General features: G+C 43.2%; 1 protein-coding gene across 5 annotated transcripts in view; it reads left to right on the top strand.

Moving 5' to 3' along the window:
• Nucleotides 1–23929, top strand: part of GRB10 (growth factor receptor bound protein 10) — a 145446-nt gene that overhangs the window by 96477 nt on the left and 25040 nt on the right. For all 5 annotated transcript variants that reach the window (XR_012659104.1, XM_075084370.1, XM_075084368.1 and 2 more), the window contains one exon: nucleotides 23144–23300. Coding sequence is in view for 4 of the 5 variants with exons in the window: in XM_075084370.1 (XP_074940471.1) it covers nucleotides 23144–23300 (157 nt within the window). In the remaining variant the exon portion in view is untranslated. The remainder of the gene's footprint in view (nucleotides 1–23143; nucleotides 23301–23929) is intronic.

Here is a 23929-nt window from a genome sequence, read left to right as displayed (position 1 = left end):
GCTCTTCAGCTGGAGGCCCTGTGCCCAGTCTGCTGAGGACTGGGGTCAGCACAGAGTCAAAGCTGGTGTTTCTCCTTCCTCACGCCTGTTACAGCAAGAAGCATGGTGATAGAAAGAAATTAGTCTCTTTGTTCTTGCTTTTGGAAGGTGCCAGAACAGTAGTTAAGTCCCAACTTGAATTACTGAAAATATTAAGGGCATCTCACGCTCAAACCCAAAAGTACGTTATTTGTTGGGATTTTTTGTTTTTAATGACACAAACCTGGCCCCGCTCCCAGGAGCGTTTTGGCTCCCTACCCATAAGCGCTGCTCCAGCAGCAGGAACATGCTAGGAGGAGGGCTTGCGTGGTCAGGACCAGCGGCAGCGCGCCGGGGGATGCGTTGCCCAGCTGAGGGTGGTCTGGCATGTTACACAGGACGGGACCAGGCCAACCCAAACCTGCCCTGCTGTACATGTATTGGTAGCCCCACCGGGTGTTCAGCCATACAGTAATGCTTGTAGTTGTCTTAAAAAGCTGTTTTACAGTAGTAATGCCATTGCAGTTAACCTGTAGGACTGCCTTGTATAAATTCTGAGCAGTCCATGGTATATGCTGCAGTAGCTGTGCATAAGCGTATTCACACTAGATTTTTGTGTGTGCATGCCCTTGCACGTTTTTGTTGCGCAACATTACTCTTACTATATTTTATTAATGGCACAGTGAGAATATAACTTAGCTGTTCTATGCTTTGATCAGGAATTGACAGAATTGAGAAGGTATCAGGCTGAGAGTGTGGGGAAAAGTGGGAAAACATGACATGAAAGAAATTCTGATTCTGTGCCTAGTGAGGCAGGCAGGGAGTGGGTTTGGGTGTAAACCTCAGTGCAGTAGGGAATTAAAAAAAAAAATATCCAGAACTATATTGGGTGGTTGTAATTATACTGTAAGTGAATGGTTGAGAAGAATGACGGATATCATAACGCTATACTGATAGCCTTTAAGGAGTCGCTCGATATTGAGGGAATAGCTATGCTGAGCCTCAGCTCTCCTTGTTGTCTGGACTCGAGGTGTGAGTTCAGGTCAACTTTAGACATTTTGGATAGAAACCTTTTTGGACCTCTGCTACCCAGTAGGACAGATGCAAGAAAGCACCAACTCCTAGGTGAGAGCCTCTTCTATGTATCCTGCATGACCTTGCGGCACCGCATTGTTGCCAGCAATCGGTAGGTGAGTTGACCACAAGGTCCTTTCTGAGGTGATCTGAGGCAGCCCTTACAGAGCTGCGCTGGCACCTACGGCTGAGCTGCAGGTTGATCACCCGGTGGGTGCTGTGGACATATGCAGTGCAGGACTGGGAAGATGCCCAATTTTTTTGCTTGCTTGCTGGCACCTATTTCTAGGGATGGAAGGCAAAGCCAACGTTTAGTTTGTTCTTTTCCACACCATCAGGGCAATGGTTGCTTCAGTATCAGCAGTAATGCTGTTCATTCACAGCAGGAAAAAGGCTTCTTTGGGCTTGCTCTAATTACCTGGACAGTGGACTGTGCCCACATTGAAGTGGAATCTGTTTGAAACGTCTGTCTTCACTTAAGCAGTGTTTGTGTGTGGAGACAGGGGAAGAATGAACTCACAAGTTCATTGGCGTGGTAATGGGATGTTTATGCATTGCTCCAGAGCTTGCAGATACAGTTTTATTCCATCTCCTAAACAGAGAGGTTAGTTGGAATTTAATAACATTTTTGCTTTAGGAGAATACCGCTGAGTTAATTAAATCATTGTGGGATGAGTTTCAATTCTGTTCTCTTGATTTATAGTCTCCTTTATTGCTATCAAATTCTTATTGTATTATTCTTTCTTCTAATAGAAGTATAGAGTTACTGTACTAAAAAGTGATTTTGTTTAATGTTAAGTACCTTAAATATTTTGCTTCAGCCTGGCTGTAATCTGAACATCATTTGCAAAACTTACATAAAAGTGAGTTTAACCTGGACTTGTTCGAAGGCAAGCCACCACAGATTCATTGGCATTAGGAGTGCTGTTCTCTCCAGTGGGATACCCTGCTGCTGTCATGGCGGGGTTACTGGAGCTGGTTTCTCCTGCTGCATTTCAGGAAACAAGAGAGTTGGAAATACCTTCATTATGTCATGAAGTGCAAGTGTTTGGTTTTCTTCTCTTGCTGAGGGGACAATGAATAGCACTTGGAAACAAAATAGGTTGACTGTCAGCTAGGAGTTTGGATGTGATGAGATCCCCAAAATACCTGTTCCATAGATTTTTATTTTTTTTTTATGGGGGAAATGGGTGAAAGTGGGAGAGACCTTTAAAAGCTGCTTTTGTTTCTCACCAAACAGGTGCCACTTGAAAGCACCTAGATCTTTCCAGCCACTCCTTTTATCTGCCTAGATCTCTTGTCTGGCCAGAGTGAGGAACTGCTCTGCTTTTTTGGGATATTTAGATATGGACTATACCCATTCTCAATGGAGACTGATTTACCCTGTACACACCTAGTGTCAATGTTGTGCACTGCCCATCCAGACACCTAGGAGCATCATCCCCACCTGTGCCTCGCACTTGCCGAATGGCCCATGCCATTGCAGGAAGCATCAGGCTCAAAAGCTGTAGACAGCCTGAGCCTGAGGAAACGGCTTTGAGTGCTAGGAATAATGTCTGTGCCCTGCAGCCACGGTTGGCTGCCTCACCGTATGGTGACATTGCACGTGTCCTTCCTCTTGTCTCTTAGGTTCACTTCTAAAAATCACATTTCCTCAATGTCCTTGCCGGGATAGGTAAGGAGAGTAGGAGTAAGCCATCCCTAAGGAAAAAATATTGCTTCAAAAAAAAATTGACAAATGAGGTACAAAACATTACAGAAAAGAATATTCTATGTTAAATAACAGCGTGTTGATAGTAAAATACCAGGATATAATTTTATAGACAATTTGCCCTCAGGCTTCTGCGAGTCACTTTTGAGCTTGTCCTTGCCTGCAAACTGTTAAAAGCAGCTAATTACTGTAAAGTAACTTGCTTGTCATACTGTTGCTGGTCACACTTATTTTCCCTGTTGCTTACTAAAAACCACTGAAAGCGAGCCAGCCAGAGTACTTCCAGACCTTATAAATAGCTTTGCAGATGTTTGCAGCAATTCCCAATCCCCAAGTACTCAGTTATATAGAACAAACTATAGACTGAATCTGTGCTAAACGATGGATATCAGGTACACAGTTTTAGCATTGAAAAATACCTGCCATGCTTCAGATTAAGAATGTTCTTTACTGAGTTATCTCAAACTCGAGAATAGTGTTGTTTTTAAGTGGTCAAAGTATATGTGTCTATGCATATTAATATATACACATATATTAAAAAATATATATGAGAAGATTAAAAGATTGCTTGCAGTACTGTCACACGCCTTGTAACTGATTTATGGAGTAGCTTGAAAAGAAGTAGATACTAAATTTATTAAGATCGTCCTCCTCTTCATTAGGCAAAGAATTGAAAGCTAATGTTACAGGAATAGCAACATCTAATCATACAAATAAAACCTTGCACTTGATATTCTCAAAGTATGTTTTCTGTGTATTACACTGGGTTTTTCTGTGGATATTTTTCATGGCTAACCTTTGAACTTTTTTCTTTAACAGACTGTCTAGCTTGACAAAGCTTTGTAAAGCTCATCCAAGTGAGGCTGAGCCTTGCCTCTTGTGTTACGCCTTTGTCACATGAGCATGCTCTGATAGGCAGACTCAAATAATGTCCTTGCTATGCTTGAAGCTTATGTCCTTCCACTTGTAGCATTTAAAAGGTCCTAAATATATTTGAGAACCTACTACTAATTTCATCTTTTGTTAGCCTCATGAGAGGTATCAAGGCTGGTTTTTACTCCTGAATGTGGATCCAGTGCATGTTTTAAATGCTATTTGGTGAAAGTTTTGTTTATGCTTTTTGTTGTCTTTGAGCATAATTATCCATCATGATTTGCATCCTAGTCTTTTGGAGGTTTTGGTTGGGTTTTTGGGGTGGGGTTCTTTTGACTGAACAGAGGAAAAGGGTAATACAGATCCCAGATCTTGCATTGGCTGCAGAGAGAGTCTGTCATTCCAAGGGGAGCGGAGTGCTTGGCTTGTCAGCTGAGGGGACAGGAAAGCACCACATTCAGCTCCAGGGATAGAGAATGCATATTTCTAACCATTTGTACAGTGTGACACATTTCTTAATATTTTCCTAGGATATTAATAAGAAGGGAAAATCAGGAGGCAGCCAGCTATATTTGTGGAAATGTACCTTCAGTGTAATTTCCCCTTGCTCTCAGTGAACATTCAGTTCTGCGTTGCACTGCGTGCAAGTTACAAATGAGCATTTGCTTACAGGCTAATTAAGCATAGCTTAGAGCACCACTTAATTGCAACACTTCAAGCAACACAGAGGAACTTGAAGCTGATCTAGCTAACAAGAAATTAACTTAGCGCTCTGCCCAAGGCTGTGCTAGCTGCTGTGTCTGTAAGGTTTCATTACTGCTTGCCCTCTCTTATGTGCATGGAATAGTGCTTGGGCAATCTCCAGAAGTCACTTTTTGTCTAGGAGAAACCTTTAGGATTTAAGCTACAGCAGGAAATTCTGCAAGAAGTGAGACAGGGGGAGGGCATGATGGAGTCTTTCAGTGGGTAGGAAAATTGCTTGTGCAGCAGATGCTGGCTTTGAGCGTCTCTAGCAGTTCATCCATCGAACAGATGTCCAAACGGGTCTAAGTTGAAAGACCCTGCTATGTTGATGTATAACCATTAAAATGAACAAGCTGAATGAACTTTCTATAAAGCTTTCTATATGTTACTTTTATCCCTTAAATAAATAAATAATCGAGTAGTTCTGAAGATGATGAAATAAATTTTACAGCACTGTAAACATGCTCACATCAATCTCTCCTCTTTGCCTGTTTCTCAAGCCTTCTCTAACATGCAGCTGTAAAAATTGTGGTGGTTAACTGATTCTTGTCTAGTAAAATGGTTGAGGATTATGTGTGTGCAAATGGCTTGTTTTTACCCTAAGCCAGAGCCTTGCAAGTGCTAATCACCCTACATTCAAATAGCAGCTATTAAGGAGGGGGAGACCCTAGTAAAATTCCAGCAAAAAATATAATGAAATGTTTATAGTGCCAGACGTATTCACAGCGACTGCATTCCTTTATGAGTTTGCAGCAACCTCTGCTTTCTACATAATTGATTTCATCTCTACTACAATTACGTCTTTTCTGAACGTACATCTGCAAAGAGAAACTTAAAGGCAATATGCGAGTATGAGTACTGATGGAGTGTGGAAGAATTAGTTGCTTTTTTTGGACTGCTTCATTACTCTTTTACAGTCTGTAAATGTAGGGAAGTAGAAACTAAATTTTTTTCTCTTAAATTGTGTGGCAAAGTTTAAATGGAATTTCAGACCAGTAAGGTTTGACTTGTGTGTCGATGCAGAACTCTGACCCTCACATCAAAAGGACTTCTTCCATTATTTGTGTACAAAACCACTTCTGTTGGTGCAAAACTTCCACAAGGCCAGTTTTGCTGCAGTGACTTAGCAGACCTTTTGAAAGGTTGAAGAGTATCTGTTTTTATGCTGAGCAATTCTCCTTTTTCACTACAACCATAATAAAGTATTTTGGGAAGGACATACTTGGCTTTGCATAACATGGCTGCAAGTTAGGTTTGTATGCTGCAGCTGAACTACTGTTGTCTGGGATTAAGTACCTGTATTGATTGCACATTGAACTCTAAAATGCGTGCATTAATGCAAGACAAACTCGGAGGTCTTTACCTACAACAGACAAGCAGTAGGAATGGCCATGCTTTTCATTTTATTTGCTACGCAGTGGTGTTTTGTTTTGCTGCTGGGAAGTGGCATGTAGACTAATGAATTTATCCAGTGGAATTGTTTTTCCCAGCTGTAGGCAGCCCTTTCTCAAATCTCAGCTTGCAAGGATTGGAGATGAAACTCTTAACTTTGGAAGAGGATGCTAGGATTTCTCACTGAAGATAATCTTCACCTTCCTGTGTCTGACTTGGCATCGTCAATGTTTGTATGAGTGGTTGGCTCAAACACAAGTCACACGTGAGCTCTGACGCAGAGTTGGGTTTAATCAGCCTTAGGTTATCAGACCCCTGCTGTCAGATTTATTTGAGGTAGACGTGATAGTCCCGATCTTTTACTGTCCGTCCGCTGAAAGACCTCTTCAGGTAGCTGATTCCTTCATGTTAAAAACAACTTAATAATAGCAAGTGCTATTGTTGGGAAGGTGCTGCATTCCACATTTTGCTTGACTAGCCTAGCATATGACCAAGGAACCTTTGCATGTGCTCTACTCCTTCCCCCCCAAAGTTACATTGTTCTGTGCAGGGAGAACAATTTCTTTACAGAATTGTGTCTATTTGCCTTTTAAGTTTATTCTGTAGTAAAACTGAAACAAAACTTTCTAACAAATACCACTACTAAGCAAATCTTAGGCAATACTTTTTGTACATATAATGATAAAGAGACCAGGGAATATAATATTAGACAACTAATTATGGTAGTTTTTCACAGTGTCAAGAAGTATGATCACCTGTAAACAGCCTTTTGGTGGGAATTATTTCTGTGAACTATGGTTATATAAAAATTGTCTTCCACGTGGGTTGCTTGTCTGGGTGTCTCTCATCAGTGATGAGTTAGAGTACCTTTTGAGTACGGTCATGCTGCTTTAGGGTAGCAAAACTATAAAAGATGACAAATTGCACTGAAGCGCCTCTTTCTTTTTAGCTACAGTGGGAATGTGAATCATTAGTGATCACTAGATGTGCTTAGATTGAGGTGGCTAGTTACAGCTCAAATGACTACCATGTCTGTGTAGTCTGGGTGGAATAAAGAACACTTTAAACTAGGCAGTGATGTGTGATGGAGAATATCCTTTCCTTCCCCTGAGTTACCACGTGTTTTATTAGGACCAAATCTGGCCTCCTTTCTAACTGGGAAATTTTTGTTGACTATTTGCCTGAATGGCCACCTTCCTCATCAGTTACTCCCCCTGGCAGAAACAGCAGAGTTTGTTGTTCTGGAGAGATGCTGGCAGCTGCCAGGCTGATTTTTTTTCCATCATCTGTTAAGTGCCTGTGAAAAATGATCAGTTTCTAACCACATTCTTGTTGTGCAAATTAAAGTCAGTGCTCTTCCACATGTCTCCGTAGTGTTTCAACTTCAGTATGCAGTGTTCCGACATCTGAGGTAGCCATTTTCAACAGATGTACATATAAGATTTGGGGAAGGAATGCAGACTTCCATGGCCGGATACATTTAGCTGTTGGTACTCGATACACGATACTGATGCCAATTCTTGTGGGTTTTGTTTTGTGGGGTGTTTTGTGGTTTTTTTTTTTTTTAATTTTAAATTAAGGATCAAATAAGAATCTGTGAGAAGCAGGGAGGAAAAAGTCTCCTCTTCAAGATCCAGTAAGCCCACAGGGGAGACTAATAGCAGGAGTTTCTAAGGTTGGACCACCAGTTTGGGAAGTATATGACCTTTGGTTTGCCTGCTGATTCTGTGTTAGGGAAAACTACCCTCAGCTCTTGTTTTGAGCAGAACACCAAATGCAACAAACATAAGCTGGTTTGTGAAGAAAGGAGGGTTAATTCCCCAAATTAATAATCTTTGCAGTGGGCTATCAAAATCATTAGGATGGCTCTCTGATGTTTTAGATAGAAAAGCTGAATTTGTCATCTCAAGGTGGTTTCCATGTTGAACTCCAGAATGGTAATTTATCTCAGTCTGTACACATGGAAAATAATTGTCTTCACAGGGAAGGTTAAGCCATTAAGCTTAACATGGCACTGTCCGTGGAAGAGCAAATGTGTTATGGCATCTAGAACAGGATGAACCTTTTCAATTATTTTTTAAACACAGTTTTATGGTATAGCTTGAGTAACTTAATGCACTAGCTATTCTGTTACGTTTTAAAAAGTGAAATTCATCGAGTGTATAGGTTGGCAAAGCCTCAGTTGATGTGAGCCAAGCAAACTTGGGTTGTTTTCTGTACAGCTGGGTGCACTGAAAGAAGAACCTGCAGAACTCTGGCAACAAACCCACAAAACCACTTATTTCTTACAAGTTACACTTTGAGTCTGATCAGTGTCTGCTATGTTGAAGGGTGTATGAGCAACAGTTGAACTGAAAATAGTTTCAGTACAGAGTATTTTTTGTTAATACCCTGCAGCTATCTAAAATTTTTACTTTTACCATGTGTAATCTTGTGCAACAAGATGGGGGAGTTGTGGAAGAAGCAAATGTTGTGACACTTCTTTACATTGTACAAAAGACAAGATAGATTTTTCTCTAGTAAGAAGCTTTATGGTGGTTATGCTAAACCACCATCCGAAGACACAACCTTCTTAAGCTGGAAAAGGCAATAAAGTTTTTCCCATGTGTACAGTTGTCTGTACATGAATGAATAAAGCGTGATAGAGTGACATTTGCTGAAGTCAGCAGATTTGTGTTGGACACGGTATTAGAAATGCAGAAATAATAGCTAATAATTATTATTAATTATTGTAATTATTAATGCAATATGTTAACGGCCACTTTTCACTTCAAAATAAATTAGTTTTGACGTGTGCAACTAAATGGTGGTTGAATGGAAGAAGTAGGTGTTGTAATTTGGAATCTATAGAATGAAATTTGAATGTACGTTACTAGTTTGCATAAATGGAAGACAGCAGTAAGCATATAGTCTAAAGGAAGCGAATCTTAATATTCAGATTCATACCAAAGGCAAGCTAGTGGGGAGGGGGGAGGAACACTGTTTACATTAATATATATTTATTTATAGAGTACAGTTTTGTCTAGAAGGGACTATTAAATAATTATGTTGCCCAGGATCCTAAACTGAGATGTTTACGTATCTTCTGCTATATGTTGATCTAAGCTGTATTTTTGCCCTTTAAGCCTAGCCTTCTTCAAGTTGTTCTTATATAGCTGGCTCTGTTTGCCAAGTGCACAACATTTTGAAAAATGCTTTCTTTTGGATGGGAATGAAATTAACTCACTCATGGAAACAGAAAATTCAGAATAAGAAAGATGTCCAAAGGTTGATCTACCTTCTGCCAGTCAATCTGGGAAAAAATGAGCTTGTGAAAAGGCACAATAAACCTGACATCAGTGCCTTACATTTTCTTTCAGTTTCTCTGTGGTTGGGTTTAAGGAGGTTTCAATGACCTAGATTTTTCTCAGCATAATTCTTAAAGAAGATCCATGATGTAAATACAGAGCCATCAAAATCCTTAAAAAAAATCGTCATTCATGCCAGGATGGAAATAAAGTTACTAGTGACTTTGCATGGTGGATTTCTTTAACTCATTGCTAATAATTTAGGGAGGGGGGGAATGGGAAGAAGGGATGATACTTGAAGGTAATGACTGTTATGTGTTATCTGTAATACATAAAAATACAGAGTCAACTCCCTTGTCATTGCCTCTCTGAGCCTTGGAAATGGTTGATTTCTCCACAATCAGCTACAGTAGTAAGGCCACTGTTACATGATTTGACATTTAATACCATGCAGAATTGGTTTCTAGGGAGTACCTGTTGTCTTAAAGAAAAGATTTGCCCAGTATTTGATCTTTTCCTCTGGGGATCTTTTTCATACTCATTTGTCTATGCTAAACAAAGAAAGTAGGCATGTGAGCTACTTGAGTATAAATGTCTTTCTAATATAGCTGATTATTTTAAATGTTTAATGGGAGTCTCATTAAAATTGTTGCATAAACTTTTCAATTAGAGAGGCTCGTTGATTGCATTTGTGCAAGATGTTTAATTGGGTGGTCAACAGAATAAATACATTTTGAAATTAATCAGATTACCTACTTTAAGGGGGATACCTATAGGAATGAGAAAGCTTTGCTTCTAATCAACTTCAAAGATAAGATAGCTTAGTTGGAGGCTGACTGTGCCTTGACAGCTTTGGAGCAGCAGTGACTTCCATGTAAAATAATCTGAAGCAGATGCTGAATGAAGTAGCAACATTTTCTTTCATGCAAGCTTTGGCATCAAATCTCTAGCATTATGTTATCCAGTTCTATATCAGGAAGCATTTTTTTAATTGTGACATTGGTTTCAGCACACTACCTCATATTTAGACTTACACAGTTAAGTTCAGCCTTTGACAGACTTTAAGTGTTTCTGAAACGCTTAACTTAAAGGGGACTTTGAACCACTGTAGCACGGCTTGGGAAAATACTGATGAAAGATCCTAGGAAAAGACCCTTTTAGGGTTCCTAAACTATGATCAAACTTCACTAGATTTTTTTTCTTTTATGCTTTTAGTTAATATCATGGTATTCATGTAACTCCGGACTATTTGTATAAGAGATTACAGGCTAGAGAAATGGGCTGCCAGAAACATCATGAAGCTTAACAAGGGCAAGTACAAAGTCGTCCACCTGGGGAGGAAAAAGCCCTGGCACCAGTACATGCTGGGGACCACCCAGCTGGAAAGCAGCTTGGCAGAAAAGGACCTGGGCATCCCAGTGGACATCAGGTTGAACCTGAATGAGCAATATGCCCTTGCCGCAAAGAAGGCTGATTATATCCTGGGCTGCCTTAGGCAAAGCATTACCAGCAGGCCAAGGGAGGTGATCCTTGCCCTTTATTCAGCACTGGTGAGGCCATACCTGGAGTACTGGGTCCAGTTCTGGCCTCTCGGGTACAGAACATACTGAAGAGTGTCCAGCAAAGGGCCATGGAGCTTATTAAAGGACCAGAGCATCTCTCCTATGAGGAAAGTCTGAGAGAGCTGGGACTGTTCAGCCCAGAGAAGAGAAAGCTTAGGGGTGTCTTACGAATGTGTATCAGTCCCTGAAAGGAGGGTGTAAAGAAGATGGAGCCAGGCTCTTTTCAGTGGTGCCCAGTGACAGGAACAGAGGCAATGGGCAGAAACTGAAACACAGGAGGTTCCCTGCGAACATCAGGAAACACTCTTAACTATGAGGGTGACTGAGCAACTGGCACATGTTGCCCAGAAAGGCTGTGAAATCTCCATCCTTGGAGATATTCCAGAGGTGTCTGGACGTGGTCCCAGGCAGTGGGCTGTAGGTGGCCCTGACTGACTAGCAGGGGTGGGCCAGATGACCTCCAGAGATCCCTGCTACCCTTAACCCTTCTGTGATCCTGTGATTGTTCTTTAAATTTTATAATGAAAAAAAAAATATTAAAGGTATGATGATTTTTTAAATATATTTGTGTTGTGTCCTTAATGTTAAGTTTGGAATTATGAGGATGAAGCTCACTGTTAGTTCTTATAACTACTGCATTTCTGAGAAGAGTAATATTTTACTTGCCTAGTGTGTGCCAGCGTTATCAACATAATCCGCATGCACATCCTGTAAGAATTCTGTTAAATTTTACTTTATGGGGGTATTTCTGTGTTGAATGTTTGAATCTTACTTGACCATCAACAGTACTGAAATTAAGCAACGGTAATTAAAGTAAACCTAAATATCTATGCTACTTCATACATCAGCAAAAATAGAGAGGAGCCAGTCATCTGATTTATAAATGCTGAGAACCTGGACCAGAGCACTTAGATGATGATCTCTTCTCATGGGAAATCCTCAGCCTTGCACACACTAAAAATGAAATCACTCAAATGCTTATTCAACTAATCATAAGGGATAGTACAGCTTTAGAATGAAAGATTACCAGCTAGCAAAAGAGATGATGGAAAGCATTTAAGCGCTGTGAAAAGAGGTTTATATGATTCAGTGAAGCTTTGCACTGAAATCTGTTTGACAAGTGGCAGTGGAACACTGAAAATGATGTACCCACAAAGGTGAAAGCCTGTTCTAGGGGTGTGATGTGAATCGCTGTGGCGGGGGGCGGGGGTGTTGATGTCAGGGTAGGAGGAGCTGCTTTCGAACAGGTAGCTGTGCTGGTCCGCAGCACAAAGCAGCACTCACGTCTCTGGTGTGGCCTGCAATGGGAGATGCAGAGAGGTGAATCGTTAGTTTTCAGGGATGGGCTAAAGAGAGGAGTTGCAAGAGAGGAAGTATGGAGTGGTGTGTGATACTTCCAATTAGGCTGCCAAAACCAGCATGGAGAACATGAGAGAGGAGAGGAGATGCTGTTACTGTTCAGAGTCAGCTATGTGGCCATGGGTCCTTCAAAGCAACTTGTGTGCATGTCTGCTGAGTATCTTACTGATTGTAGCTTTAGCGAAGTAACCTCCTTTTTAAAAGTTGGAATGAAGGCTGCAGACTTCCAGCTGAATAATGCCATCTATAATGAGCTAAGTGCTTTGCTTTTGAGCCACTGCTGCTCCAGGAATTAGTGCTTGGAAACCTCGGTACACCTGGGCGGTAGGGGAGAGCTTCTAGAGGACATTGTTGTAAGATTGTAGAGAGGACCATTTAGTTGCCTTTGTTTCTGAGCTTTTGGTAAAAACTAGTTGAGTCCTTTCAGTTCCTAATAGGCTGCGTTCAGATACTAAGCTCGCTGTTTCTATAATGTCGTATATTGCTTGTTCGGCATCTTTTTAATTAGTGACATTTTATTTAGTCCAAATTAAATATGCCAGATGTAGCTGATTTAGTGGCTAACAATGATGAGTGAGGGGAGGGAGAGCTAACATTATATAGCTGTCTGTTCTCAGGGAAGTTGGGTTGGTTTGGTTTGTGGTTTTTTTTTTTATTTCTAGTTCCACAAGAGAAGTTGGAGTGGTAACCATGGCAGCAGGGAATTTGTCCCTGTAAGCTAAGCAAAGGGTGGGTTGTGTGGGTTTTGTGTTTGTTTTTTTGTTTGTGGTGCCCCTACTAGGAGGAAGGGGTGTGCAAATGGACTCGAGCAAACCCTGGAGAGGGAACTCGGAAATAGATAAGTTAGAGGCGCTTGCCATGGAGTTAAAACTCGTGAGTTGGTCCTGCTGTAGCATGCTTGGATGGATGGGTGCAGCGGGGAAGCAGAGCAGTGAGAGATGTGAAAAATTTCTTGGTAACTTGGATCTCTACACTAGGTGTTCTGGGGTGGGATGGTTAGACACCGTATGCTAATAAATCTCTTGTATGGTGGTGTTTGGGGTTTTGCCAATATTTTTCTCGCTCTTTTACCACTGAAAATGAATAATTCTTAGCAGGTTGAGACGAGAGTGAGATTTGCATGGGGCTAGCTGCATTCAAGAGAGAATATCTAGCTTAGTCATGGTGACATAATGCCAGATTTTGCATCAGCCCTGGACAGTTTTGACATTTCATTCTTGAATTTGGGAAAAAACATTATTTTCCTCCGATCTCTAAATTTATGAAAAACTAAACAGCAGAGCAGTTTTATGGAGCAGTTTCCCATTAAAGCAGTTGCTGAAAATGAGAATTATGCGTGTTTTGGGGAGAGGCTAACGTGAGCCCTCCTCTCCTGTTGACATAACTTTTCCTGGGCTAAGATCTGCAGGGGGTTAATTCTGACCACACAATTGATGCTTACACAGTTGCGCAGAAATACTCTCCCACTGCAAGCAGCTCTGTTAAAAGCATTTATTGTGTGCTTGTGACAAACTGACCCATAAAACATCCTGAACATTGCAGGCAGCAACAATTAGCCGATACTCGCTGCTTGAAATCGCCGGCTTCCAGAGCTGGTAGCTTGGGAGACGGGAAGTTAAGCAATATTGCTGAATACTGTACAGCGAGGAGGCAGATGATGGCCAGGCATTAGGGATGCTTTGCCATGCTGCTGTAGTTAAACCTGTCACCCTCTCGTTATAAAGCACCCCTTCTTTATTGTCAGGGCAGTATGAACTCAGCCCTATTGGGAAAACTTATTGTGGGTTGCGACTGATGCTGTTGGAGTGCGGGAAAAATTTATTTCCAAGGTGTACTTGAGCTTTTGGGGTTTTCAGCACATGGAGGCTGTTAGGCTGTGAGTTTCGTAGCATAGTTACACTTCACGTTCCCATCGTTGAATAGTCATCATTCCTTGAGTGCCTGGAGGTTATAGGCGGTCTTTCTCCATATTTTGCCTTTTTTCCTGTTAGCTTCCATTACCTTTTTCACTGCTCTGAGTTGCTCTCATCCTCATATTTTCACACTTTGGTTGGTTGTAGCCCTGTGTTGTGTCTCCATGTGATATACCATACTTCATTCTTCTCTGATCAAGCCACACATACTAAGTTAATGTAGGTTTTTCTTTAAAAATTTCTTTTTTGTTTGTTTTTAGCTTCCCCCTCTCTCCCAGCAGCTTTGGTGTAACTGCCTGGTCTGGGATGTCAGTGGTGGTTCATCAGGATGCGGAGGGGAATAAAGGGTCTCTCATAAAGACAGATAATAGATTTTTTTTTTTTTTTTTTAATCTAGTGCACCTCTGTGTGTGTCATGAAAACTCTTTTTATCCTGCTGTTGTCAATTCTGGCAAGACTTGTCAGATCTAGGAGCTGGAGCTTCAGCTAAGAACTTGCTTTCATCAATTCTTTTTTAATTTATTTTAGCCTTCAGGGCTGCAGAGAAGACCTTCAGAACACTGCACTTGCAAGCACCAGGGAACAAACTCACAAGTCCTTAAATCCTTGGCTTTTTCACTCCTTGTGATTACTTTTTTTTGGGAGGAAGGAAGAAGAAACAGGAGTGGGAAGAGGGTCTATCTTTGTCTTCCTCTGTATTGCAGTGTAAGTTTGTAATTTCTGTCCAGCTCTGCATCTTATGCTTGCCTAGATTCCTTTGCAACCAGACTAGGTAAATTGGATTGCAGTTTTTCAAGACAAATTTCATAACTACCGGTTCTTAAAATAATGTGTTTGTTTTGTCATGTCTGGACGTTCCAAATATAGCTTATTTGGCATCATCCCTGATTGCTGGGCTGCTGATGTTTTATTTTATTTCTGTTGTTATATCAACCGCAGCCAAAATCCCACGGTCTCATTGTATCAGATAAGAGCCAGTCACTGCCCCAAAGGTTTTTCCATGCATTAAAAATGCACATATTTTCAAATACTACTCCTCAGCTTCCAAAGACATCTTTGAAAGTGGTCTCTGATCCCTTTCCTAATAATAAGTGGCTGGACCAGTGCATGTAAATGGAGGGCTGGAGCTGAGTCTATCTATACATACAACCCTTAATGGTGTTCCTGTTCTCTGCTCTGCAACCACTCTGCTCCCTTCCCCTTGGAAAAGCATGCAAGGAAAGGGGAATTTTGTGCACTACCCGTGTAGAAGTTGTACTTGGACAAGAGTAAATCAAAGTGAGAAGCCAATTGCATGTTGCGAGACCCTATGCTGAAATGGCTTTCTGGTGCGCAGGGTGGCCTGGGCACTCAGATCGCAAGTGCCTCAGCTGCCATTGTCACAGTGTCCTACTGGGAAAGAAGGAGCCATCCAAGTCTTCGGGACCTGCACCATTTTTCTAAATCCTATGGGAAGCTGCTCCCTGGAGCCTTGTTGTGCTGTCTGCCAAGCTTCAAATTAATGTGGTTCTTGTGGTTGAAAGCCTGTGCAGCAAGGAAGATGTGGTAATAATTCCTTTTCTACAGAGTAATTTATAATGGCAAAACAATTTAAAATACTCAGTAACTAGCTTGGTTACTTAAGAATTTTAATAAAGAAATTATGATGGTTTTTCTTTGTATTACCCTTTCTAGGGTTGTTAGTGACTTAAATTGTGTTTGCAAGAACTTTTCTACTAAACCTTTCTCTTGGAGCAAATTCAGAAAATAAATAATGTGTTCTGTTAGCACAGCTGAGGAAGATTGCAAACTATCTAGGGATAAATTGCACAATAAAATATATGAAAGATAAAGGTTAATGCCAGCAACATCACTTAATGTCTTTCATTACATAATCAAAGGAGTGTAACAGTGCCTGTAACTATCTTTTTTTCTGTACATAAAGGATCTCGAAACTAGAAAGGATTTTTGCATGAGAAGCAATTGCTGCTGGGAGGAGCTGTGTGGAGAGAAGGGAGATCATTTACACACTTATAATCAAAAACTAATGGAAATGCTGGGTGGGGGAGGATGCAGGCGAAGATGATGATGTAAGCTGTCAGTCCTGTGACCACAGGAAGAGTCTGGACCCGCAGATTTGGGATGGGGTGAGCTGGTTGTTGCTGGCCTGCCTTCTGGTACTGGTGGGTACAGGTACTCTGTCAAAGCGTATCCAAACTGCTTCCCAAGCTTTCTCTCTTCCAGCATCCTGCAAATATCCAGAAGCTTTAGCAAAATTCCTAAAGGCCTACTGTTACTCTTAAAAGGACTGAAAATTAGGCTTTCTCCTTTATTTCACCTAAAAATGAGAGGCGAATGAGGCATCGAGTGGGAAGATATGAAAATGTCAAACAGGTCAAATGATTTGTCTAAACACGGGAGCATTAAACCAAAGCGGGAAAGAGTGAAACAGCTTTTGGAGATACTGGCACAAAATTGGTGTGTTGTGTGTATGTAGGTATTTATCACTTACAAATAAATAGCAGAACGCAGTTTTAAAATACAGAAATCACAGGGGTAGCAACTTAGTTTCCAAACCTTCAGCCTCTAAGTATGTGAGCACATGTTGGAATAAATCTTTTGTTCATGCAGGCAGTGGTTGTGTCTTGAAAATGTGCTCTGTACAGTCTTTTCTTAAAAGTACATTGCACATTTTACAGCTTTGTGTGTGAACAGCTGAGGTTTTTGAAGAAGCTTTGATGCAGTTGCTGTGCAAGCCTGCACCTATACAGAGGGCATTAGTACTTTAAGTTTTGAGAAGATAGAAACAGGTAATGAGTATGGACTTCATCCGGTGTCTCTGCAACAAATAGCCATTTTCACACATAGTGTTGAATGAGAGAAGGAAAAGCTTTGGCTCGTTTTTACAATGTTCGGGTTTTAAACTTTAATAGTCCCCTAAACGTGCTCGTTGTATATGTTCCTTTAAATGCGCTTTGTGTATATGCAACATTGCACACTTTGCTTATTTTTTTAAGCTCAAATGTCAACAACTGCAGTGTGTAATTATGCCAATAGTGCAGGCAGACGTGTTTCCTTGATTAGTCATCCCGGCCTGAATTCAGACAATATAGCATACGGCATCCAGCTGAAGTCCAGTCAGGAGCCTAGATTCCTTCTGCAGCTAGCAGAGAGGCACGAATGCCTTTGCCATATGCTTTAGATCTTAAGTTACCCCACCTCTAGCTTCAGAAGGAATTTAACTCTCTAAAATTACCTGGGGTGAACCTGGGCCTGTGCATTCATACATGATGGGTTCGGAAGCACTAACCCTCCAAATATAGATGCCGACTTGAACCCGGAGCTAATCCTGCCCTACGCTTCTTGGGCCATGCCGGTGTGATACCCAAGACCTGTCTTGCTGGTACGACCCTCACAGAATTTGTGACTTCACTGTTGGTGTTTGGTGACCACTGAATGTACGATGATCCTGTGATTCCCCTTCAAGTTATTCCTCTGACTCTCAGAAATGGGTTTAAAATTCAATAGCCTGGCAAAGAAGGACAGAATCAGGGTTTTGTAACATGGCCAACTTAAAGACTTATTTTTTTAAGATTGCTGTTCTGAATATGAAAGCCAAAGACTAAGATCTTGATCTTACAACAGCTGTTCTCCTTTGTTGTTCATAGGCTTTTGAATGTGTACCTAAATAGAATCTATGCCAGAGGAGGGAGTTAATGTTGCTATGAGAACCTTAACCTCAGCATTTCCTAGGGTTTTATGTTTATATGTAGGGAAAAAAAAAAGCAATGATCAAATAACTCAGTTATTTTTCTTTTATAAGGAACTACTATCCAATGCCTTGTATATAAGTGATCCTATCTGCAAGGTATTGCTGTAACTGCTGCTGTTTGAAGGGCTTTTTTCCTGCACAAGCTGTCCAACAGAGGAAGCAAAAAGAGCTATAGGGTTGACCTATATATTTATTTCGTTGCAGCACTTGAAATTCCCATGTCTTACAAAGCTGCCTTAATGCTGCTGGAGGGGGGGTGGCTGGCTGGTGCTCCGGTGTGTAGATGTGGTTGACCAAGCTTCTTGCCTGTCAGGCATGCACAGAGCGTGTTTAGAGGCTTTTATTTATCAAAGGTTTGCAGCTTTGTGCTTCCAGCAAAACCTTCCTTTTTTGTTACCTCTTCAACTAGGCAAAAAGCAATTCAAGGGTAACCTGCACGCAGAGCTTGAGTCTTCAGCAGCTTTGAGTTGACTGGTCCTAATTGAAAGCTTCCCCATTCCTCCAGTGACTCTGACTCTGCTCTTGTGAGCCCATGAGCTTTGAGTATAGAAAGCTTTCAGAAAAAATGGTCTCCTCAAAACAGGGTGCCAATGAAAACAGCAAGTACCTGCCTGGTACATAGGTGCCTTCTGCAATAAATCACTCCTTCCGCTTGCACAAGGTACGTGCGTTTCAATTCTATTTTCTTTCTGTCTTACCTCACTGATCGTACGGTTCTCACGTCTGAACAGTCCTGATGAGTGAGATCGGTGGATGAAAGTCCAAACTCACTGGACTGATTTGCAGTTTGTGCAGCTCTTGGTAGTGACTAATCAGTGTGTTTTAATGGCTTTCTGTGATGTCTCTGAACCTCATCTCTTATAAAGGGAAACTCTTGAAGAACTCGTGTACTGAAACCTTTTATCTATTGCATTTGAGTCAGAGGGCCTTCTGATAACTGGCACTCGCTCCTTACACTTAGTTTGGAGTCACAGTAGAGGATAACAAAGGTTGGTTTGGACTTACAGAAATCACACCATGATTAATTTCAGATTGTAGAATGCAAATTTGGATCCATTTGATGCTGAAGATTTTTAGCATAACATCATTTAAAAACGTGAATTTTTACAATTGTATATAGTCATAGTTTTCTTTTGAAAAAAAAAAAAAAAGGGAAAAAACAGCACCAATATTAAAGTGGAGAAGCAGTAATGTGACTGACACAAGTGGGGTTTTTTTTTTGTCCTGATTTGTAATGTTTGCGTTACTTGATGCACACAAAATACTGCAGTGAGGTTGAGGAACTGAGGCTGGAAGATGAAACAGCCATGAGGGTACTCAAGATATGCGACCCATTATATGAAACCACTGAAGTGATGAATATTAATGTTCTTTTAAATTTTTAAGTCTTTCTGTCTTTCAAAAAAAGAAAAAAAAATCTTGGGGAAGAATTCTCCCCAGAACAATGGTGCAGTCTGTTATCTGCTCCTTTGCACTGTAAAGCACTGAATGTTCAGCCAATATAGTGCTCTGGTTGGCTTAGCATTCTTAACCTTAATTTTGAATAGAAGGTGCCTTGTGCTGCTGACGTAATTAGGGCCTTTTGTAAATCACTCTTGCAGGCAGTCTGCTGTTGCATTTCACTGCATTTCTTGGAGGGATGCAGGGCAAAAGTGTCAGACTAACTTTATGAACCTCTCTTCAGGCTAAGTGTTTTCATTATTGAGTATTTTATTCAGAATGAATTCTGCTTCATTTTCCTTTGTAGATAATAAGCCCCAAATCAATTTTGCAAGCGAAACAGTGTTTCTGCTGGAAAGAAGTTTGAACAGGGAGCCCTTAACATCTTAAAGTAGGAGATGCTGTCTTGAAAAAAAGAAGATGAAAATAAAAAAGATAGGAAATACAAGAGGCTTGGATTTGACCAATTGACTTTAAGTCCCCTCTGTGATACAGGAATATTGTTATCTGCCTGTTTTGTCACCGAAACTGACAGAAAGTTTGAACTGAAGCTTTGTTGTCAAGCTGGTTTTATATTTGTGGTTATAGGTCATGCTCTGCAGCATTGTGTGGGGGCATAACTTCCCCTTATCTTTCGCGTGAGCCTCTTAGGGGCCATTGCACTCTTGCCTCTGCAGCAGCACGGCGTTTCATCTTGCTTCTGTCTCTCTCCCATCCTCTAGTGCAGGGTTCGGCTCAGGCCGTTAACATCCCCTCCCAATGCCATCTTTCATATCTGTGATGTCAGTGGCGATACATGGCCTTGCACTGTCCTTGACAGCAAACACAGCACTATCCAAGGTTAACTTGCTCCTTTCTGCGTGCACGCCATCCACCCACTGAACCCTCATCCCTGGGCTTTAAAGGCATCATTAAAAACCCCCACTGCTGACCGTCCCTGCCAATGAACGTACCCGCGTGTGGAACGTAGCGAGTAGCTCCGATCCTCGCGGCGGTGTGGGGATAGCAGGCGCTGCCTGCAGGGCCTGACTTGCGGGAGGAAAGGTGTGGCATTGCAGCAGAGCTGTACGCCAAAGAACAGCCCAGCGTTGCACACCCTGTACCTGCTGTGAGATGCTGTTGTATTTCTGGATAGCTGCCATCGGCTCCAATTCGGAGCAAGGAGGGGGAAGGTGGGACACGTACCCATGACCCCTTCACTTCATACCGAGGGAGCATGGACTGAATGGCTGTAAAAGACAGCTGCAGCCTTCTTCTGGGGGCTCTACCCCATTAAGTCTTTCCATGCTTGGGAGCCGAGAAAAGCGTGGTGGTTGTCTTATGGCTCTCCTCCACCTGCAACGACTTGAGAGGCACCTTCTGCAGAACAGCTTTCCTTCTCTTCTGGGACTTGGCAGGGACAAGGATCAGGTGCAGCCCATCCTGTATCGCCGCCTGGCTCCCAGCAGGGAAGGAAAAGAGGGGGTTTTGTGCTTCACGTGTTGCAAAAGTGGCAATTCCTCTGGCGTATGCTTGGTATGGGCTCCCCTGTGAAGGCTGAGGCAGAGAGCGCGGGGCTGTGCTTCTCGGTGACTAATGAATGAATGATGTCACCAGGTTGGTTCCCGAGGCAGGAAATCCATCTGAAATAGTTTAGTTTTGATACAGAAAGTGGAGTCACGCACACCGAGTGAGCCAAAAGTAGAAAGGAATTATTTCGCCGCCACTTTTTCGGTTGTGTCGCTTCTTTCCAATGTCTTGTGGGGTATAAAGTAGATTTTTAAAAAACCCAAAAATTCAAGCGGGTATTAGTCCCTCCAAATAAACCAGCAACTTTCTGTCTTTTTAAGCGTTGGTTTTTCAGCGTGCTTGCACGTCCCGAGCGGGAAGGCGAGAGCTGCGCTCCCCTGCTCCAAACCCAAGTAACTTGTGGGGGCTGGGCCGGGCGCCCACTCGCGTCAGCGGCTCCCGCCGTGCCGTGGGGGGGCCGGTACCGCCGCGGCCCCTCCCCGGGGGGCTGCAGCGCCCTGCTTCACCCCCGCGCCGGCCGTAATGACAGAAAAGAGGCTTGCCCGCAGGACGGAAAAGGGAGGCGCACACCCCACCCCCACCCCACCCCGGCAAATTTCTGCGGGGAGGATGCCTCTGACTTGGCCAAGTGTTGGCAGGAGCGGGAGTGAAGCCGTAACATCGTACGGCGTGCGTGCCTTCCCCAGGGCTGCAGCGACTGGGATTCCTCCCTCTCCTGTCCTCTCCCCCCTCCCCTCCTCTGTCCCCCTCTCCCCTCCTGTGTCCTGTCCTCTCGCTCTCCCCTCTGCCTTCCCTCTCCTCCCCTCCAGAGCCTACTTCTCCAGGAGCTCATCCCCGCTGTCAGATGAAGCGCGGGTTTGAGTCACTTGGGCGAGATGAGGCTTTAACTCCTCCCTCCCTGGGCTTGAGCGCGTACGTAGCCGGGGAGCGGGGGGGAGGCGGCGGCCGGCGGGCGCTGGGCGTGCGGCGCTGCCGCCGCCGCCCCCCCGCCGCCCCCGGGCCGGGGCAGCGCCTCCCGCGCCCGCCGCCGGGGCCCGGAGCGGGGCCGGCCCGGCCCGGCCCGGCGGGGAGCGGCGGGAGGAGAAGTTGAAGCGCCTAAGTTGGAGGCGGATGACATCAGCCGCTGCCGGGCCGGGCGGGCTGGGCGCCGGCCTCCGCCGCCGGCCTCCCGGCTCCCCCCGCCTTTGGACCCGGGGGCTGCCGGAGGGGTCTCGGATCGCCCGCTGGGTGGTCACCGAAACAAATTTCCTTTGTAATTTCTTTTTTTTTTTTTTTTTTTGGGGGGGGGGGGTGGGGGGGCGGGAATAATTTGGAAGTCTGATAGTGTGTGGGAAATGATTACATCAGTCGGAGGGAGGGCTAGGATTGGTCTACACAGTGTGGTTTGATTCACTACCGCAAAGGTTGCGTGTAACCCTTTGAGTGGAGCTCTGGCAGAGTTGTTTCCCTCCCCAGAAACAGTCCCCATAGCAGGGGCTACGTGACAGGTAGGGTACCGCCGCCCGCTGACACCGCCGGCACCCCGGGCGCCCAGCCACCGGCTACAAAGGGTCGGCGGAGGCAGAGGACAAACTCTCTCTCAAGGGGCAATCTCTATTTAAAATGCCATCTTGTTCTTCCGACTGCTGCCTTTTACATGCCGTTGAGGTAAGATTTTTCCATCTCAAATTACCCTCCAGGTTTTTGTTAGATTTGCCGTCTCTCGCTAGGATGTGGAGCGTTTTAAACGCGGAGTTGATTTAAATCTTGGACCTGCACGTTCGCCTGGAGAAATAATTTTGCAGCAAGTGTCTCTCGCTTGAGCAGAACAATGCAAAGAGGAAAGCATCTGTATAATTCAGGAGGTGGGGAGAAGGTTCCTGACTTCTTCTCGCATCTCCGTTAATATTTAGGATGTGCAGCATATGCACGTTTGGTTTCCAACTACTTTCAAGCTAGGATCAAAAGAGAAGTCGGGGCAGGGAGAGAAATGTGTGGACCGTGCTAGCTAATTGATCTGCCGGCAAACTGCAAGCAGGACTTCCCCAAGCGACACAATCAAAAGTTAGTGGGCAAGAAGAGAGCCATTTTTAATCTTCGGGGTCTCGGCCTGCTCGTCTGTGAATGTTCGGAGGCCTCCGACGGGATTGCAGAGAAAATTGTGCATGTTTGACTGGATATAATTTCTCTCGCCCACTGTTGCTGAAGTACTCTCTTGATATTGTTTCACGTTTGCTTACCTTACACAGCTTTATACAGAACCTGCTCTCTCACTTTTTCTGTGTATGTGGTCGTATTAACCCTGCTGAATCTTTGTTTAGTGCAGGGAGGTGTCCGGGAGGGGGGAGGGCAGGGGAAATAGGGAACAGGGGCATCAAGAGGAAGTGTTATAAAGTGAATCATCCATGTCATTTGTCCTGGCTGCCAAGGTGCTTGGAACTGTCACACCAAGAGGATGCTTTTCTACAGTAGCTGTGTGGTTTGCCTATGTTCCGAGCTGTTGATCTGTAAGTGTACCCTTTATGTTGCAGGATGTAAAAGTCTTTAGTGAAGATGGAACAAGCAAAGTGGTCGAGATTCTAGCAGACATGACAGCCAGGGACCTCTGTCAGCTGCTCGTTTACAAAAGTCATTGTGTGGATGATAACAGCTGGACTCTAGTGGAGCATCACCCTCACCTAGGATTAGGTAGGGAATGGTCAAAGGGGTGGCATGGTTACCTGGGAACATAAAATATGTGTAATTCGTATTAATGTGCTTCCATCCGGAACGTTTGCTTTCCACTGCTTTTATTTGTACAATTAGCTGAAGTCACATACGTGCTTTTTGTGTATTACCATTTGATGTGTTAAGCGTTTAAGCCATTTTAAGCCCTTCTCTTATTTCCCATCCTCTGTTTTTTTTTAATATAAAAAAGAAAAATAATTGTCTAACCTTTGCACTAGCGCTCTCTTGCTACCTTGCTGTGTCTGAAGCTATTGCAAATAAACAGCTTAGGCAAATTAAGCTTGATCCTTAGAGTACCGGTCCTGTGAAACAGCTCAGCTCATCACCAGCTGGGAGACCTGGATGAACAGACTCAGCTTTGCATACCTACAGTAATGCTTATGAAAGCTAGACATGCTGAGGTGGGGGAGGGGGTTGGCTAAACTTGACTTCAGGCAGGGGAAAAATGGTGGCACCACTGCAAATCCATGGGCAGTTTCTGGACCAGCAGTGGCATCTGCTCTCCAGGCAGCAGCTCCTCCACCTGACTGAAACTAAGGTGTCATGGTTACAGTTTCAAGAAGGCAGAAAGAGGAAGAAATGTGGGGAAT

Source organism: Phalacrocorax aristotelis, chromosome 2, assembly GCF_949628215.1.
Source record: "Phalacrocorax aristotelis chromosome 2, bGulAri2.1, whole genome shotgun sequence".
NCBI lineage: Eukaryota > Metazoa > Chordata > Aves > Suliformes > Phalacrocoracidae > Phalacrocorax > Phalacrocorax aristotelis.
Note: the sequence above shows the minus strand (reverse complement) of the source record. Positions and strands in the feature narration are given on the sequence as shown.